This window comes from Bos javanicus, chromosome 3, assembly GCF_032452875.1.
Source record: "Bos javanicus breed banteng chromosome 3, ARS-OSU_banteng_1.0, whole genome shotgun sequence".
Taxonomy (NCBI): domain Eukaryota; kingdom Metazoa; phylum Chordata; class Mammalia; order Artiodactyla; family Bovidae; genus Bos; species Bos javanicus.
In genome coordinates this window covers 89404259-89423890 of record NC_083870.1, presented here as the reverse complement: position 1 = coordinate 89423890, position 19632 = coordinate 89404259, and the positions used below count along the sequence as shown (strand labels likewise).

Here is a 19632-nt window from a genome sequence, read left to right as displayed (position 1 = left end):
GGCAGAAATGCAGGAGAACATTCTAGGCTGTGGACTTGGGTGCAGGCAGAAACGTGAAGGTACGAGAGGGCAGGGTGGGGCCAGAAACTGCAGGGGGTTGAAAATGCGAGTGTGGTTGTACCAGAAGAAACAAGAGAGAGGAGAAGACAGCGTCCATAAGAGAGTGAGAAAGTGGGCTGGCATCCAGATTCTGGGGCTCTGGGATGACTTGCCGAAAAGCCAACAGAGGCAGTGGTTGAGCACCAGGAAACTCATGCCAGGACAGAACAGCAGTTGGGTTGGAAGGGATGGATTTGGGGTCAGAGAGGCAAACCCATGCAGACGAGGAGCTCAGTGGCAGCTCGTGAGGGGCTGGTGAAAGGTCTTGGGATGGGGTATGGGGGTGGGCAGATGCAGGGACAGAACAGCAAAAAGCCTTTGCGAACTTAGAGGAGCTGTTTGCTCAAAAATTGGTGCTCGTGGTGCTGTGCACAGGGAAGTATCTAGGGCGCTGCCTCGGTGGCCCCCAAGTGACCAGCCCCAAAGTGTCTCCATCCCCATCCACTGGCTTCTGGAGGCTTGCAGTCCCCCATAACAGCTCAGCTTCTGAGGAAGAAAAGCAGACGTGATTCCAAACATGGTCTGGAGTGAAAGCCCTAAGGCGGAGTGCACCATTTTCTCACTGGGTAACCCTGGACATTGGGCTTCACCTCTCTGTGCCTCAGTTTCTTCCTGTATAAAATGGAAACAGTAACAGTTCCTGCCAGCGGCTTGTTCTGAGGTTGAGTCTGTATGGGTAAAACACTGCACAGTGCCTGCCACGTGCTCCAAACACAGCTACAGAGAGAGGAGACTCCGAGCTACATAGCCGGCCTGGGTTACCAGGAGAGAAACGTCTGCTCTGAGATTCTCCTTTGAAAGTGGAGGCCATGTATGGCAAAACCACTACAATATGGTAATTAACCTTCAATTAAAATAAATAAATTTATATTTAAAAAAAAATAGAGATACCAAAAAAAAAAAGTGGAGGTCAGAGGGATGGTGCTGGTCAACACGGGGGAGGGTGTATTTATCCCAAGACTCATTTTGTAATTTTTAGCCAGTAACTAACTGTATGGGGGTGTGGAGGGGACCAGGAAGGAAGAGAAAGGAGAGGTAGCAGCTTAACATTCAGGACTATACCATTTTATTTTATCTTATTTTAAAATTTTTGCTGATTTATTTATGTATGTATTTGGCTGCAGCAGGTCTTAGTTGCAGCTTATGGGGTCTAGTTCCCTGACCAGGGATTGAACCCAGGCCTCCTACATTGGAAATGCAAGTCTTAGCCATTGGACCACCAGGGAAATCCTAGGACTGCACAATTTTAGACGTGAAAACTACCAACCTGGTCATCCAGTCCAGTCCCCTCATTTTACACATGAGGAAACAGGTCAAGAACAGAGCAAGAATTTAGCCTAAAGTACAACGGAGTCCTGGGGTACACCCAGATCTTCCCCCTCTGCCTTATGCGTGCATTATGCAGTGACATAGTCTACTCTGAACCCCACTCCCTGTGAGATTGCTTTTAAGTCTGTGTTAATAACACAGGCTTATCTTGGTAGAACATTTTATAACTTACAGAAATGCTTAGAACAATGCCTGGTTCTAATAGGCAAGGATTTGATAATAACAGAAGTTGATTCCTGTTGTCTGGCTGTCTCTGGTTGCTAGGATTCTTGCATGACTATCGTGATGTCTCTAGTATCACCGGGCATCTGGGACATTTACATCTTTGCCACTCAACTGACTACATTCATTCAAATCATTGACTGACCAGTGATTCCAGTCATAAGGTTAAGTTGCTTGGGTCACTTCCTACCCCACTGATGTAATTCTTTGGGTCTTCCCTGGTGGCTCAGATGGTAAAGGATCCACCTGCAATGCAGGAGACCCAGGTTCAATCCCTGGGTCAGAAGTTCCCCTGAAGAAGGGAATGGCAACCCATTCCAGTATTCTTGCCTGGAGAATTCCATGGACAGAGGAGCCTGGTAGGCTACAGTTCATGGGGTCGAAAAAGAGTGGGACATAACTGAGCGACTAACACACACACACACACACACACACACACACAATGTCTGGATGAACTCTGGAAGTCTAGCTGGCAAGTCCCAGCTGTGATACCCATGTTTATATATGAAAGTCTATGAAATTTTTCAAAGGCAAAATAAAGGACCTACAGTGTCTGCATTTGCTTTTGATCCAAATGTGAAACTGAAGCTATCAGTTATAAATAAGAAGGCAAAAAGAGCCTTTTTTCATTAAAAAAACAAACAAACAAAAAAAAAACACTTCCTGAGACTCACAATTAAACCAGGTATTGTGTGTGTGCTAAGCATTTACACTCACTTATCCCCTCTGTGCAGGTAGAACCTTTAAAATCCCAATTTAAAGATAGGAAAATGGAGGCTCAGAGTATACAGATGGTAAGTTGCAAAGACATCTATGAGACTCTAAATCCTAAGCTGTGCTTGTCTCTTTATGGCAGTTTTTGTTATTGTCGTTGGTATAATTATGCTACTACATATCTGCACTGCCTCTACTATACAGCGTAGGTTGGCCTCACCGCTGTGTCTGGAGGAAGCAACCACCCATTTTACATATGAAGAACTGAAGCTCAGAGAGAAAAGGCGAAGCATCTGAGCTGGCCCAGCAGGGGGCTGCTGACCTGGTCCAGACCCAAGCTTCTGGCTCCTCTGCCAGTGTCCTTGCCATGGCCCTGGCTGGCACATACCTGTGGAATGAAGTTTTCCACGTTGTATGGCTTCCGAAACCTCGTGTTGAGTATGTAATGCGGGGAGCACAGACCGGCATAATACCTATGATCTAGAACTGGGCCCTCCAAGTTGTTTGTGAACAAATTAATCCTGCAGGGAAGAAGAGGCAGAAAAGGGGGTGAGGTCAGTATATAATCCCAACTGGTGGACCTACTAAAGGACACCCAAATTCCTGGGCACAGCACACATGGTCCTCAGTATCTGTTGAGGCTTTATCCCCTGCCACTCCCAGCCACAACCACAAAGCCTGTCCCCTACTATATGGAGATGTTCCCTCTCCAGTCTGTTTTGCTCTTTCTCTTCTTGGTAAGGGCTGTTCCCTATGCCTAAATACCCTTCTAGCCACTCATCGCTTGCTTAGTTGCTCAGTTGTGTCCAACTCTTTGTGACCCCATGGACTGTAGACCACCAGGCTCCTCTGACCACAGGATTTATTGGGCAAGAATACTGGAGTGGTTGCCATGCCCTCCTCCAGGAGATCTTCCTGACCCAGGGATTGAACCTGATTCTCCCTGCATTGGCAGGAGGATTCTTTACCGCTGAGCCACCAGGGAAGCCATACTCACTCCTTTATCTCTTACTTATCTTTCTAGACTAAGTTCTTTTGTTGTACTAAGCTGCAAGGAGATCCAACCAGTCCATCCTAAAGGAGATCAGTCCTGGGTGTTCATTGGAAGGACTGATGCTGAAGCTGAAACTCAGCATCAGTTTTGGCCACCTCATGCGAAGAGTTGACTCACTGGAAAAGACCCTGATGCTCGGAGGGGTTAGGGGTAGGAGGAGAAGGGGACCACAGGATGAGATGGCTGGATGGCATCACCGACTCAATGGACACGAGTTTGAGTGAACTCCGGGAGTTGGTGATGGACAGGGAGTCCTGGCATGCTGTGATTCACGGGGTTGCAAAGAATCGGACATGACTGAGCGACTGAACTGAACTGAACTGAACTGTACTAAGCTGCATTAGAGGCCCTTACTAGATCCCATGCTTGCCCCATTCATGCATTTATTGTTCTGCACCTACTGTAGTTACCTTACAAGAATGGTCTACATGGGAGGTGATGAGCCAATGTGCTGGCATTCACAAGTTATGTAACCTCAGGCATACCAGTTAGCCTCTGTACCTAGGTCTCCTTATCTATAAAATGAGAACAAAGAAAACCCTATCTCTTGGAGTGCCTGTGAGGATTACATGTATCCATATTTACTAAGTGCTTAGAACATGGCTTGTTCTGGGATAAAGACTTATTATTATTTACCTGTCATCTCCCCAAGCGGAGAAGGCAATGGCACCCCACTCCAGTACTCTTGTCTGGAAAATCTCATGGACGGAGGAGCCTGGTGGGCTGCAGTCCATGGGGTCGCTAGGAGTCGGACACGACTGAGCGACTTCACTTTCACTTTTCACTTTCATGCATTGGAGAAGGCAATGGCACCCCACTCCAGTACTCTTGCCTGGAAAATCCCATGGATGGAGGAGCCTGGTGGGCTGCCATCTCTGGGGTCGCACAGAGTCGGACATGACTGAAGCGACTTAGTAGCAGCAGCAGCAGCATCTCCCCAAGATTCTGTGCTCCTTAGATATGGTGGTTTTCCTTTTAATTTCTGTATGCCTCCTATCACAAGACACTAAATTAATTCCAATTTACTGAGTTTCTAACTGGAAACAGGCACAGTCACGGATGGCTCAGGACATCACCTTATGTAGTGTCCCTAAAGCCCTGGGTAGTAGATGTCATTATGTCCATTTAGAAAGGATGAAAATCTCATCTCTACCTCAACATTATTATTTCTCACCACCTCCTAAGGCAAGCCTCCATTTCCTGACCTGTTTGACTATGACTGACAGCTCTGTTTCTTTTGTTAAAAGGAGTTCTGTCTCCTTTCAGCTTCTGCCTATTGGTCTGCTCTGCTCCTGCCAGAATCATTTCAGGCTGTCTTTCCTGCGATAGGGTTTCATGTAGCATAATAATGTATATTCATTTATTTTCTTTAATACCATAATAATCAATTACACATGTTGGTTCAATGAATCTATAGGTATTATTACTATACTCATTTAACAGATGAAGAAAGTAAGACACAGAGAGGGCAACTGACCTGCCCAGCAGCTGGTGGGGCCAGGACTCAAAGTCTGAGCGTCTAAGTCTAGTCAAGAGCAGAGTCTGCTTTCTTCCCACCACATTTTTTGCCTCTCATGTGTTAGCTTATTACCACGGCATTAGCTTATTTATCCCTCACAGACCTGAAAAGAAGGGTGTGACTGACTTCTGTCTACGAATGACAAAACTAAAGCACGAAAGCCATCCCTCTGCCCCTCTTGCAGGGTCCAGCTCCTTCTGCTGCTGGCTCTGTCTGTCCACTGCCACCCTCATTGACCTGTGACCCCCCAGGAGCTCTAACTTCCCAGACCTCAGTGTCCTCATCAAGAAGATGGGGCTTATCATCGCTAGTGTCTAAGGCGGTCCTGGGAGGAGGTCTTCCCCACATGAGGAGGCTGTGTCTCTAACAGCAACCTTTCAGGATGGAGACCTGATGTTTGCTTAGGAAGGAGGAGAATGCCATCCAGGGCCTCTCTGCTTCCCACACTGCGTCACATATGCTGATTTGTGAGGAGAGGCCCTGACTTTTCCCCTAGAGGCTGAGAGGCTGCACAGCACAGCAGGAAAGGAGGCTGAGTGCCAGGCCAGTCAGCCCCTTTTGATCCCTCACCTCCCCGGAGGATTTAACCAACTGAGAGCCCCCAGACTAACTGCACACAGGCTGCCGGCAGAGCCATGCTGGAAATGCACTCCTGCACTGACCAGTCACTTGGTGGCCTCTGCTCTGCACCGGCCTCTCTTGCTGAGGCCTCGGGACAGAGAAACAGATAAAGCTCCCTGGCAGTTGTCAATAGCATTCAAAGGTAATGCTTAGAAAGTACCTGACATGGTCACAGAGCAGGCATCAAATAACTCTTCCCCCAGCCCTCGTGTGGAGCTGCCATGCACCACTCCCCCCCCACCCCCACAGCTCTCTCCTCAGTGCTCCCTCCCTGCAGTCACATCTGGTCCATCTGGCCATGGCACGTGCTCCCAGAGCCCCCGGGTCTGTCGTCAGGAAGCAGCTGCGAGCGTCTGCTAACACACCAGCCTTTTCCAGAAGGGAACAGAGGAGCCACTCTGTCTACCGTTCCCTCCCTCTCTCTTCTCCAGATCACATTTACTTGTATGTTCTCCCCACTCCACAACAGAAAAAGGTAACTTACCCACTGGCCAGGCTGCCAATGGCCCAGTATTGCTCCATTTCCTGCTGACATTTTTTATAAGTCTTTCTACAGTTCGCCTCATCTGACTGGTCTCCACAGTCATTGTCCCCATTGCAAAGAAGTCTTCGGTTTATGCACCTCCCTGGGAAGGAGAAATGGGGTTACCCAAGGTCAAGGCCAGGAAGGGTCAGGGGTGGTGGTGGTTCACATGGCTTCAGACCCACCGTGACCCAAATTCTTGGCTGCAACTTTAATGCTCTGTTTGTATTAGTCCTCGTGTACTGGGGGTGAGTGGTCATGGAATTCACTGTTTATTCCCCGTCAGAAGCCAGTGTTGTGTTTCTGAACGCTCTTGAGGGCAGGTTTGCTAGGCAGACCGGAAGGAAGGCTGGACTCCTCTGCTTGGGACTGGAGAGAGGAGGTGGGTTCAGAGGGCCCTGCAACAGTACCTGCTGTGGCACCTTCCGTGTGTTTCCCGACTCCCTGTCTCAATGTATTCATCTGTAAAGTAGAGACGCCATCATACCTACCCCCAAAGGTCACTGGGGATTCAGACAAATAAATGCAACAGTACCGACTCATGGTAAGAGCTGGGTATGTGTTATTACTATTATTAGTGCTTTGATGGTCTAAATGCATACTGCTGGTAAGAACTGGCAGGAGGATTGGAACCTATAGCTTTCTTATCACAAACTCACCACATTAAACAGCACTGCCTTCAACATCAGAGCCACTCAGACTAGTAGATATTAAAAATATTTAGACTATATATTTAAAGTTATTTGAGGCTCCTCCACTTCCTTGAAACTCTTTTCCCCATTGACTTGACTTCCTTTCTTATTTGCATATCTTTTGGGAGTAAAGCCCATAAAACAGGTGGCCATTTTTACTTAAGCATGTCTGTTCATTTTAAACCAATGTTCTTTGGGTATTAAAGGCAGAAGAGTAACAATCTGGTCTTCAAATGTTTGTTACAAGGCATTTAAACTAAAGCTGGCCTGAATAACCATTATTGGCTTTGGTCAGAATCATGGAACACCAGTCATAATGAGTCCATGGATATATGTAAACATCTTTCAGATTTACTGGATGGAGCTCTGCGTTTGCAATAATGCCTAGAAATTGCTCTAAGAATCCCTAGTTCTTTCTGAAAAGATACTAAAGCACAGTTCACAAAGTTGTGGCAAATGTAGAGAGTTGTAACTTGCGTCTAGGTAATCTGGGTCAAAATACTCTCATTTTTGCTGCAGCCTTTGAGAAAAAGAGTCAGGTTTGCCTGAATTAGTTAAAGGAATTAATTGAAAAGAAAGTGTTTACTGAGTTCTGCAGCTCATGATAATTCATTTGTTTGCTCCTTCCTTCCTTCCCTCTGTCTGCCCATCCATCAGTCCTTCGTTTTTTTGTTCCTTCTTTGAATCAAAAATGTTTCAAAGACTATCTCATGCATTAAGGGTTATACAGAAATGCAGGGACTATCTCACCAAAGTTTTCAGAGATAAATGATGCTACCACCCCTTTGAACTGTTGCAGAGAGTGTGGCTACATTGTAGTTAGCCCCAAACCTCTGAGAAAGCCAGCAGGGCTCACGGTCTGCAAGGACCTCTTATACCCACTGTGTACTTGATGCTTATAGCAAACTTATAAGGTGTTAACATCACTTCTGACTTTCTGTGTAGACAGCCAACATGAAGAAAGGTTCAAATGACTTCTTCTAAATTACAAAGTCAAAATAAAATTTGATTTAGGATTTCTGATTCCAGCACACAGAATTTTGGTGTCCTTAATGTCAGTGAATGTAATTTGAATTTCCAAATTCCTAATTATATCTCCTCCACTTACCTCCTAAGTGATTGTGGGTGAGTAACTTCTCGAATCTCAATTTCTCAATTAGTAAAATAGGGGTAATATTAACACCTACATGGTAGGGTTGTTTTTATGAAATAACATGTGTAAAAAGAGGTCAAGGAGGACAAGGAGGCCTCCTGGCCTGACACATGACTTTGATCTTGAGCACTAGGCAATAGCCAGTGCTCCCATCATCACATGCCATCACCTCACTTGATACCCATCCCCTCCCACTCCTGTGTCCCTTTATACCTGTCTGTGCACACACAAAGCCTTCACATCGCACTTGACTTCTGCATGGTCTATTGGAAACACAGTCTTCAACTTCTTTGTCGGAGAAGTTGCATTGTTCCCCATGGAACTGAGAGGGCCGGATCAAGTAGGCATGTCTGTACTATAGCAGAGAGGAGCAAGGTGAGACAGAGCCAGAGCCTCAGGGACATGGGGAGCGGAGGGCACACTTAAAGATCTATATTGCCGCTGGCTGTTTACCTATTTCAAATAGCCTGGGAACTCTCTGAGGGCAGGGACTTTATCTTCAGTCTCTGTACCACAGTGATCAATACAGGTTTGTTGAATTTGGGGAAAGCATGGACTTTCAAGTCAAAGGTAGTAAGTGAATTGATGGGGCCAGTTCAGTCTTTCAGCTTGATTAATCCAATGGGTTGATTCAAGTATTCTCATTTACTAAGTAGCTTAAAATGCAGAAGTATCCACTTTGGAGCCACTGACTCTGTTACTTTCTAGTTATGTGATACTGGGTAAGTTACTTAAGCACTGTGATCTCAACTTACTAATCTGTAAAATGGGGATAATTATGTACAGCTATGTAGTTTCAATTATATATGAAATCTCATTATGTTGTCTGGTACAGAGTAGACATTCAATTTCTTCTGCTTACTTTTCTTTTGAATTATTAATAATTTTAGCAGTAAATATTTCTCTGTCTCTACTTTCCTGTTTGTTTATTCCAGAAATATTGACTGGATTTCCAAAATATTGATTCAGCTACACAATGCTGGAAAAACGTGGCTGCTTTTTATGCTTTGTTTGTATTTGATCATAACCATGTCCTGTGGACTGGTCTCAAGGAGGTCACAGCTGCTGGTGGTGGTCATGATGGTAAGCACAAGGCAGTGAACACACAGTGGGAGGGCAGCCGTGATAGGGCCAGGACAGAGTGCTCCGTAAACAGAGGGAAGTCCTCAGCGCAGACTTAGGAGACGGGGAAGTGACATCAGAGCTGAGCCCCAAAGGGTGAGGAGACACGTCAGGCAAACATGGAATGCTGGCATGAGGAGGGGAAAGAAGGGCAATCCGGATGGAGGGAATTGCTGTGCCAAACCTGAGAGGCTAGAGAGTTCGTGCCTTATTCCAGGAAACAAGAAATCCACCCTGGCTGGAGAGAAGAGTTAAAGAGGGAGAGTGAGAAGAGACGGATGGACATGGAGCCAGGAACAGCTAAGGCAGGCCCTCCTGGGCCCTAATAAGGTTGGATTTAGTACTTCTTCGTGGTAAAATGAGAAGCCACTGCAGGGGAAGGAAATTATCAGATTTGGGTGACTTCCAAATGCTAGCTGCAGTCAAGATTTTGGTGCTACCAAAGGCAGGAGACCTGTTAGCAGTCCCTCTGAAGACTGACACGTTAACCAGCCCCAGTTATTATGTGCATGGCATCCAGAAATCTAGAAAAGAAATATAGACAACCATCCACCTCTGCTCCTTTGCATTTCTAGAGCATCTTTCTTCCTAGGAGACAGGGGATGGCAGGACAGGGATAAGGTCTGCAAAGAAGATACTAAAAGACTAGCACCAGGCACCAGAGACAAAATGGGTTTGAGGGCTGTGGAGATGATAAAGGAAAGACATCTCTCAATCCCTGTTGAAAGAAATGATGAACTCCCAGCCACTGATCCTGCAGACATGATGTCCAACTGAGGGAACATGCATAGCAAAGTCTGAGTGTAGAGCTCTGACTGGATGAGTGGATGGATGGCTGGCTCACACTAGGTCTTCCTGGTTTATGGTGCAGATGAAGCAATTATCCAAATAATTGGATCAATGTTAATCATGTCAGCAATAAAGCCTACTTTGGGAACTGAATGTATCTGCTTGGCTCTCCACATTGATCCAATTAAGTGTGTAATTGTCCTGGGCTTATTCCACAGCCTCTTTAGGGTCTTAGCTCATGGCTGCTTTGGTTTCCCGAGGAGCTGGGGAAAGTGAGAACCGTTCTCTATTCTGTGATAAATGTGCTGTTCTGAGGCCTGGATCCTGCATCAGCCTTCCTGTGACAAGAAAGCTCGAAGAACAAATACCACAGAGATGGTGTGTTTTGATTGGTTGAACTGGCTAGACAAGAAGCCGATGGCCCAAGTTCAAGATCTGTCTTTACTACTAAGTGAACCCAAGAATTCACTCACCTGCTCTGGGTCTCTGTTGATCTATCTGCCTAACAGAAAGGATAACAATTATCCTCCCTTACAGAGATTTCAGGAAATGTAAGGAGATCAAACATATATTTATAGAGCACCTCAAACATGTTCAACATTGGCCTATACACCAAAGACACAGAATTGAAGAAGTTTTTAAGCACTTGCAGTTCAATGGAAAGGCAAAGAAAAGAAAATGAGGAGTGCTAGGACACAGCAGGAATAAGAGCTGTTGCAGTTCATAAAGGAGTGTCTGGCTAAGAGCAAGGGGTGCTGAGAACTCAAGGAAGGCTTCTCAAAAGAGGTGGCCCCTAGCAAAGTTTCAAATCATGAGTAGGTGTTAGTCAGTGAAGGAAGTGGGAAGGACATTTCAGCCTGAGAACAGAGTATGAAATGGTTAGAAAAACACATATATTCTGTGTGCTGGTGTGGGGCATGTTCTGTGAAGATGTGGGCCAGGTCTATCTAAGGTGTGGGGACCTTGAAGACCATGAGTCTGGACTTGATCCTAAGGGCCATGCATAGGCTTTGGATGTTCAAGCAGGGGACAGACCAGCCAGACTTTCATTTCCAACGGCTCCCCTGGCTGCCCCATGAAAGATGGATTGAAAGAATAAGGCTGGAGGCAGGAAGTCTAATTAGGAAGCTGTTAATGGGAGAAAGGACAGATATGCTTCAAAACAAACCTGAAGGATCAAAGGCAGGATCTGATAGCTCCTTGGAAGCTCAGAGGAATAAAATTCATTTATTAAATCAGCCAACATTTATCAAACTCCTACTATGATCAGCTACTGTCAGCAGTACATTAACTGATCTTGCTGAGGGACAGGGCTCCTGGAAGCTTAGAGGTCTCCCAAGGTCTGGGTACCTACCCTTTTCTTCTGACAGGGATCACACGGGGTCCAGGAGGACCAGCTGGACAGCTCGCAATCAACAGGCAACGGCGTGACATCCACACTCCGCGTCTGTCTCGTCTTGGCAAGGCTCTCATTGACTGCATTTGACCCAAGAGAGGGTGGCCTTTCACCTCTAAAGGTCATCACAGAGAAGAGAGTGAAGTATCAGGAGGTAATTAAGTCTACATTCCACTGCCTATCCATCCATTCAATAAATACATATTTGCTCATTTATGCAAAGCTGGCTTCCCTGGTGGCTCAGTGGTAAAGAATCTGCCTGCAATGCGGGAGACCTGGGTTCAATCTCTGGGTTGGGAAGATCCCCTGGAGAAGGGCATGGCAACCCACTGCAGTATTCTTGCCTGGAGAATTCCATGGACAGAGGAGCTTGGCGGGCTACATACAGTCCGTGGGGTCACAGAGAGTCACACATGACTGAGGGACTAAGGACAGAACATTAGTTTATCAGTCAAGTATCAGTTAACTCATTCAGCAATATTTATGGAACCCTCAGTTATTGCCTCAGATTATGGCTAGCTACAGTCAAAAGAGTATTGCACTCTGAACAGAAGATCATCCGTCAGCAGCTGGGTGATCTTGGTCTGGTTTTTCAGCCCCTGTGCACTTCACTTTTCTCACCTATATAATGAGAGAACATACCTCATAAGGCTATTTGAAGGATTAAATAAGAAAGTATATGTGAAAACACTTTATAAGGTCTAAAATGCTTGAGATAGACAGGGATTACAACCACAGCTAGATGTATGACCTCAAGCAGTACCCTTCCCATCTTAGGGCCTCTGTTTTATCCCCTGGAAAATGAGAAGTTTGAGTCCAGGTTCGATGCACGATACTGGATGCTTGGGGCTGGTTCACTGGGACAACCCAGAGGGATGGTATGGGGAGGGAGGAGGGTGGAGGGTTCAGGATGGGGAACACATGTATACCTGTGGCAGATTCATGTTGATATATGGCAAAACCAATGCAATATTGTAAAGTTAAATAAAATAAAATTAAAAAAAAAAGAAAGTGAGAAGTTTGGACTAGGTGATTTTTAAGTCACTCTTTCATGTTATGAGTCTATGAAACTTTTTCTGAGAACAAATCATATTCAGGATACTGTGCTCAAGAGAACACAGAAATATAAGACACAGCTTCTGCTCTGGAACCCACAGTTTGTCTTAGGATAAGAGAAGACAAACATGTATCCTTCCTTGGCTCTTCCAGACTTTACCAAGGAGGCAGGGTTTTTAAGCATGCAGGATGGATGGTCTGAGTTGAGCTTTAGGACATCACCATGGTTGCAGTATGGAGGCTAGATGGAGGTGGGGAAAGCCCAGAGGCAGGAAAAGCTGGTAGGAGGCTCAAGCAATAGTACCAATGAGTGATGTGAGCCTGAACCACTCCGGCATCCAGGGCATAGAGAATGGGGGAGACAGACATATGAGATGTTTTTCAGGGGGAATGGACAGAGTGATGGGTAACCAGACGGGATGTGGATTAGAGAGAGAAAGGGGCTTAGGATGATGCTGGTTTCTAGTTTGGGTGTGTGGTTGGGTGGGTGGGGAAACCAGGAGCAAAGGAATTTGTTGCAGAAGATGGAGTTGGGGCATGCTGAGTTCCAGATGCCCGTGGTGTCACTCAATAAATAGTTCCTATGTAGATCTGGAACTCAGGAGAGAGATTTGCACTAGAGATACAGATCTGATCACGAAAAGCCACGGGAGAGGATAAAAATATTCCTGAGAGATACCAGCCAAGAATAAGCCCTGGAGAGACTAGTGTCTGCCAGGCTAGAGTGAAGATAGTACATAGAGGTGAGTGGGGGATGGGAGAGGTAGGTAGTGCTACATCTGCAGAGCAGTCAAACAACATGAAACCTGAAATCTGTCTAGAAAATAAGGTAACACTTTTTGTTTAGTCCCTGGCACTCATGGGACATTGAGTAAAACAGGCAAAGAAAGGTCATGTTCTTTAATCTGTTTATGCCTCCAGTTTCCCCATGTGTAATACGATGGGTATATTATAATTTCTGTTTTTCTTCCATCTGAAAAAATGTATAGCAGTGTAAAATTCTTTGTAATTTGTGTTTCTTTTCAAGGCATAAAGGGAGAAAAGAAAGAATTAAGATTTGTTGAGCATCCAGGACTTGTCAGGTCCTGCATGAGATGTTTCACCCTTGCCATCTTATCTAATCCTGACAGCAATGCTAGAAGGCAGCAACCTCCTAGACAGATGAGGGATATGGTCAAGAGCCACGTGGGGGTCCGAGCTGAGCTCTGCTTGCCTCTAGTCTCTGTGCTGCATTCATTTCCGTACACTACCCAGAAAGAACAGGGCCAGCATTCCCTCTACCAGTCCCCTCCACCTCCAGGCAAGGCCTCCGTCATCTCCTTGTCCAAGATTCAGTCCTTAGGCAGAGCATCACATAATCTCCACTAGCACATCACTTCAGACAAGGTCATTAACAATACATTCTCACTTGGCAAAAGTCCTAAAAAGAGAATAATATTAACTACAGTGAAATCCATCTCCATGACCACCCCAGAGACCAGCAAAAATCAATTGCCTCGTAAAGTTGAATGTTTAATGAAAGGTCAAAGACTACTGGAAACCACAGGTGGGTTCTTTAAAATGGTTACTTGAGGCAGGACTTGCACAGCAGTTGGGGGTGGGGGGGGTGGTTAGAACTGTGCTCTTATCTACTAATTTTCCCAGGTTTGACAAAACAATACTGTCTGTGATTTGGCTTCACCTTAAGTATGCATTTGACAGCGCTGCAGGGTATCCTCTTCCTGTTTTCACTAAGAAACCGTTACATTGTGTTTTTAGCAACTATCCATCCATTTTGGCCCACAGTGGAGACTGAGCAGATAAGTAATGTGTACACATGCTATTAAGAGTCACAATTACTTTCTTCTCTGAGATTTGAAAGCCTGTTAATGGGCAAGATGATCACTTACAGAAGGAACTTGGTAAAAAGTAGTTATAACCACCAGATCTCTCATTTTTGCACCCAATTTTCATTACAGAGGTGGCAATATAATGAGGTAATCAGCTGAATGAATAGTCTGTAAATTACACTGGATAAGATGTGTGTGGTTTATTAGTACTACAAAATGCAAATCTGAAAGCAAGTGTGTGCATGCTAAGTCGCTTCAGTTGTGTCCCACTCTTTGTGACCCTATGGACTGTAGCCCACCAGGCTCCTCTGTCCATGGGATTCTCCAGGCAAGAATACTGGAGTGGGTTGCCATGCCCTTCTCCAGGGGATCTTCCCGACCCAGGGATCAAACTCTCATCTCTTAAGTCTCCTGCATTGGCAGGTGGGTTCTTTACCACTGGCACGATTTGGAAGCCATCTGCAAGCGAGGCTAGCATTCAATTGCATCTTTAATTCCTGGGACTAGCATGGACCCAACAGAAGACAGGGGCAGTCAGGACCTCTGTGTATGGCTATTGTAACATGTGCCTTCACACTATGAATTTACAGAGATGAATCAGATGGGTGTTCTGACCAACGGACTTGACTCTGTCATTCAAAATTCTCTTTATGCTTTAATGTTGAAAAATTAAACATGCCCAGAGAACTACAGAAAACAAATAATAAATACTCAGGTACTCACAACCCAGGATTGGCAATTGCTAACATTTTGATATTCTTCCTTCAAGTCTTTTTTTTTTTTAATAAAAAATAACCTTATAAATTTGACATGTGTGGTTGACACCAGCTCCAGATCCATTTTCCTCTCATATTCTTCAGCGGATACTACAGTCATCAATTTGGTGTATATCCTTTCAGTCTTTCAAATGTTTATATATACACATATAGACAAAAGATACAGCATTGCTTTTGTGAGCTGCACTCATACGAGGCATAGTATTCTATAACCTGCTTTTGTCAATCAGCATGGTGTTTCCAGGGACTGCCCTGCTAAGGCCCTGTGCTCCCAATGCAGGGGCCCAGGTTCAATCCCCAATTAGGAAACTAGATCCCATATACCATCCCATGACAAAAAGATTCTACATGCCACAGTGAAGACTGAAGATCCCATAGGCCACAGCTCAGACCCAGTGCAGCCAAACAAATAAATTTTAAAAATAAATATTTAAAAAACACTGCATTTCTGGCCCATATATGTTGACTCATAAAGATATCTTGTTCCTTCCTTTTATCTAAATGTTCCATCATAAGACAGGCATTTAACGTTTTCTTTTTGAAGGACATTTACAGTTTTTCATCGTTTGGCAATTGCAAACAATGTAACAGCAAACACCCTTCTACGAGGTGTTGGAATGTATCCCCCACGTAAAGTCTGACAAGAATGAACCTGCCTTTCCTCGAGGTGTGTGGAATGCTGAGGACATATTTCACTCAGTTCTTGTCTCCTAGTCTTTCTAACAGGAGTCTCTGATCAAAATAAAGATGGATCCACCATGCACGGCAGGATTAGGTCAGCAGTAAATTGCGAGCCATCAGTTTATATAGATGGGGTATGTCAATATATTTTGGCTTTCTGTAGAAATGCCCTGACACAACAACTTTCTTGTCACACACAATTTGTTAGGCAGCTGCATCTCCTTTGCAAATAAAATCCTTCCTCTTTGCTGGAAGGGGCAGCTTCTGGGTGGCAGGTTTTCCATTTCTCTTCTCTGTGTCATTTGCTGTTGTAGACATGGAATTTAAAGCCACATCTCAAGGCAACACATGTGTGGTCCAGAGATACAGAAATGGCCTTGGAGTCCAGCAAGTCAGATCCACAATGCAGGTGGAGAAAGGAGAATGTATTAGCAAGAGGCAGAAAAATACAGGGGCTCTGGAACCAGAAAAAAAATGGATTTGGATCCATATTTTGTTACATATTAAGTGAGGAATCCTGAAATAGTTGCACTCTCTCTCCAAACCTCAGTTTCCTTCTCTGTAAACTGTAAATGATAGCACTTACCTCAAATAGCTGTGAGGATCAGACCTAATACATCTAAATGCCTTACATAGAGCAGCAATAAATAAACACACGTCTGTCTTATGAAGATGGAATGAGAATTTCATCTGACTTGATTAGAAGAGTAACTAAAATTGGTAGCCTTTCTTAGCTAATATGAAGGTCTCAGCATTTTCTGTTGCAGAACTGAAGGCTATTCTTCCATTTCATCTAAGGGATTCAAACATATGCCATGTTCAAGACTGCTCCATGGGAATCACAGGTCGAGGCCAATGCACTAAATCTGGATTCAGGTAAGGGCTTGAGAGTCAGGAGATGGGAATGAATCTCTTCTCCTTTCTGAGGACCCACTTGCTCCTCTGCATAGTGTGAATAGGTACAACGGCCATCTCATGGCATCACTGGAGGGTTCAGCAAGGTTTCCCAGCCTGTCAGCTTCACTCATCTTACCCCTTCATGTCCTACATCCAAGTGAACTTCCTAATATGGAAGTCTGACTGTGTCAATCCTTCCATGGCTCCCCACTACTGAGTATAAAGTTCAAGGTCCTTAGCCAGAGTACTGGTGCCCCCTCCGAGCTCTTTCCAGGATCTGACTCCTGCCGACTCTGCCTTGGTCCTGTCTTTGGCAGCTCCTCACTTTAGCCTGCTCCCTGGGTAGCTCAAATGATAAAGAGTCTGCCTGCAATACGGGAGACCTGAGTTCAATCCCTGGGTTGGGAAGATACCCTGGAGAAGGGCATGGCAACCCACTCCAGTATTCTGGCCTGGAGAATCCTATGGACAGAGGAGCCTGGCGGGCTACAGTCCATGAAGTCACAAAGAATTGGACACGACTGAGCGACTAACACTATTACTATACCTTGGCCTGGACATGCAGCTGCAGGAACAAGCCAGGCTCTTTCATCTCCACGCCCTTGTCCAGGCTGCTGCTTCTTCCTGGAATGCTCTTCACCCTCTCCCATTTGGCAAACACCTACTCCTACAGAAATATTCAGCTGAACCCTCGACTCTTCTAGAAGCATCTCCACACTGTCTTCGGAAAAGCCAATCACCCCTTCACCCTCTCCCATTTGGCAAACACCTATTCCTACAGAAATATTCAGCTCAACCGTCCTCTCTTCTAGAAGCCTCTCCACACTGTCTTCGGTAAAGCCAATCACCCCTTCTTCTCTGGTTTTCCACTTGTTCCTGTACTCTCTCTCGCAACAGTACACCTAGATGTGCTCCCATGTTGATTTTCTCCACGAGAACATGACCCCTTTGTGTCCTATTCATCTCAGCATCCTGAGAGCCTGTGAGAGGTCCCACACAGGGGTCCACATGTGGGTAGGGTTGCTATAACCCCTTTAAACCCTCCATTCCAGACACATTTCCTTGGATCCTGATAGACACATAGTACACACAAGGAAGGCCTTGGCTGCTTCATTCTTCTCAGGACCAAGTTGAGGTTCTTTCTATAGTAATAGCTAACAGTCATTGAGCGCCCAATATGGGCAGTGAAAACTCACCGCCCTGGTCTCGGGTGGTGCCCAGCAGGGGCTGAGTGCTCAGCAGAGCTGACACCAGGGGCCGTCCAATGGGCACCAGCTGCTCCTCCCATGAGAGGCTGTGCATGCATAGCCTTTATGTGATGAGTGAGAGAAATGACGTTAACGGTCCTTCCTCCGATGGAACGGCTCACAAGGAGCCTGGGACACGACAGCTTCAGCCTCTCTCTGCAAGGGCAGCAGCTTCTCCCACACCAGGACGATCCCCCAGCTGATACATCACTGAGGCTTCCTTCACTGGATCCCGCCTTGAACTTTCACTCAGATTAAGTTTGAGCTTTCAACTCAGATAGTTTCTTTAGCCTGTTTTGCACCCAATTAAAAATAATCCTAAAAGACTGAATATCTGGAGTTTGTGTGTGTGTGTCGGGGGGAGGGTGGTTTGAGAGCAAAAATTTAGCCTGATGAACAGGTAGAGTAGGTCACTCTTGCATTAAAATCATTGCTATAAGTTGGCTTTTCTTCCTCCATACATAACAGACCTTTTGCTTAAGCAAGTATGCTGAGGCTTTGTTCAGAATACAGAGCAAGGATCCTATTCTTCTTAGCGTGATAAAATACCTTTAAACGCGTCAGTTTCCTACGAGAACTTTTGTTGAAGTCAGTGGCTGGGTTCCACAATAATTTGAAGAGTTGTTGATATAGTGTAATCAGATGCATGTAAATTGCTTCAGGAGATGTTCCTTATTCAATAGGCATGTGACAAGGAGAGAGGGTCAGCATGATATGGCTTTATATTCCCCATCATATTATTGATTAGGAAGTCATTTGGAACTATCACCTACCTGGAGCTGGGCACACTGAAAGATCCCAGGGCAGCACAGAGAAGAAACAGCTCTGCCGGTACTCTCCAAGCCCATGTCCTGGAGGTCTTCATTTTCCCTCTGCGACAGGAAGTCTGACTGCAGCTCCCGGTTCCATGAAGAGTCTACCCAGGGAGTTCTGTCGTCAGCTTCTGTTTCCGGAGAGTAAACAGCTGGGCAAAGTAAACAGAAAGCCACCAGTGACCAGAAACACCTAGACTTTGCACAGACAGAAGACTTATCTGGGACTCCAGACACCAACAAGAATGGTGGAAAGCTTAGATTTTATTCACGTGTAATGGATTCTGGTGGAGAAAGCAATGGCACCCCACTCCAGTACTCTTGTCTGGAAAATCCCATGGACGGAGGAGCCTGGTAGCCTGCAGTCCGTGGGGTTGCTAGGAGTCAGACACGACTGAGCGACATCACTTTCACTTTTCACTTTCATGCACTGGAGAAGGAAATGGCAACCCACTCCAGTGTTCTTGCCTGGAGAGTCCCAGGGACGGGCACTTGGTGGGCTGCCGTCTGTGGGGTCGCACAGAGTCGGACACAGCTGAAGTGACTTAGCAGCAGCAGCAGTAACAGATTAAACATTTGTCTCCAGCATTTACTGATAACCCTGAGAGCCACAGTGATAGCAGCACATGAAAAAGTTCAATAAATACCTTTTACTTATCACCTGCACCCTTCACCTATCACCTCTCCCGTGTTAAAGGTAAGAAGACTTGATGGTTTAGCACAGCAAAAGCAGGTGCCACTCATGTAGGGTAATTCAGACTTGTTTTATTTGAGCCTGGAAAAATGCTTCCCCTTTGAATTTTCATCTCTGAATGGTACTCTGTGCCCTGTCATTTTTACGTACCATTAAACAGGATGAAGACAAAATGTGATTCTCAGGGTCTCCTGTTTTCATTTTTGGCCATTTCACTAGGCATGCAGGATCTTAGTTCCCCAACCAGGGACCATACCCGTGCCCCTTGCATCGGAAGAATGGAGTCTTATCCACTGGACCACTAGGAATGTGCTCTAAGGGTCTCATGAAATGGCATAATCCAAGCAAACGTTCACTTTGATACCTGTAGAAATGATTCCTAGAAACGATTGCCTGTGGCCACATGT

General features: G+C 45.5%; 1 protein-coding gene across 2 annotated transcripts in view; it reads right to left on the bottom strand.

Annotated features, from left to right (window-relative positions):
- The window catches only part of C8B (complement C8 beta chain), a 43421-nt gene extending 24752 nt beyond the window's left edge, over positions 1-18669 (bottom strand). Inside the window, exons 1-5 of one of the 2 annotated variants that reach the window (XM_061411804.1) lie at positions 18493-18669; positions 11192-11348; positions 8140-8281; positions 6043-6184; positions 2753-2885 (exon numbers count right to left, since the gene is read on the bottom strand). In XM_061411804.1, the coding sequence (XP_061267788.1) occupies positions 2753-2885; positions 6043-6184; positions 8140-8281; positions 11192-11348; positions 18493-18584 (666 nt within the window). In that variant the 5' untranslated portion in view covers positions 18585-18669. The remainder of the gene's footprint in view (positions 1-2752; positions 2886-6042; positions 6185-8139; positions 8282-11191; positions 11349-18492) is intronic. The other variant, XM_061411805.1, reaches the window with a different exon arrangement.
- Positions 18670-19632: the final 963 nt, after the last annotated feature.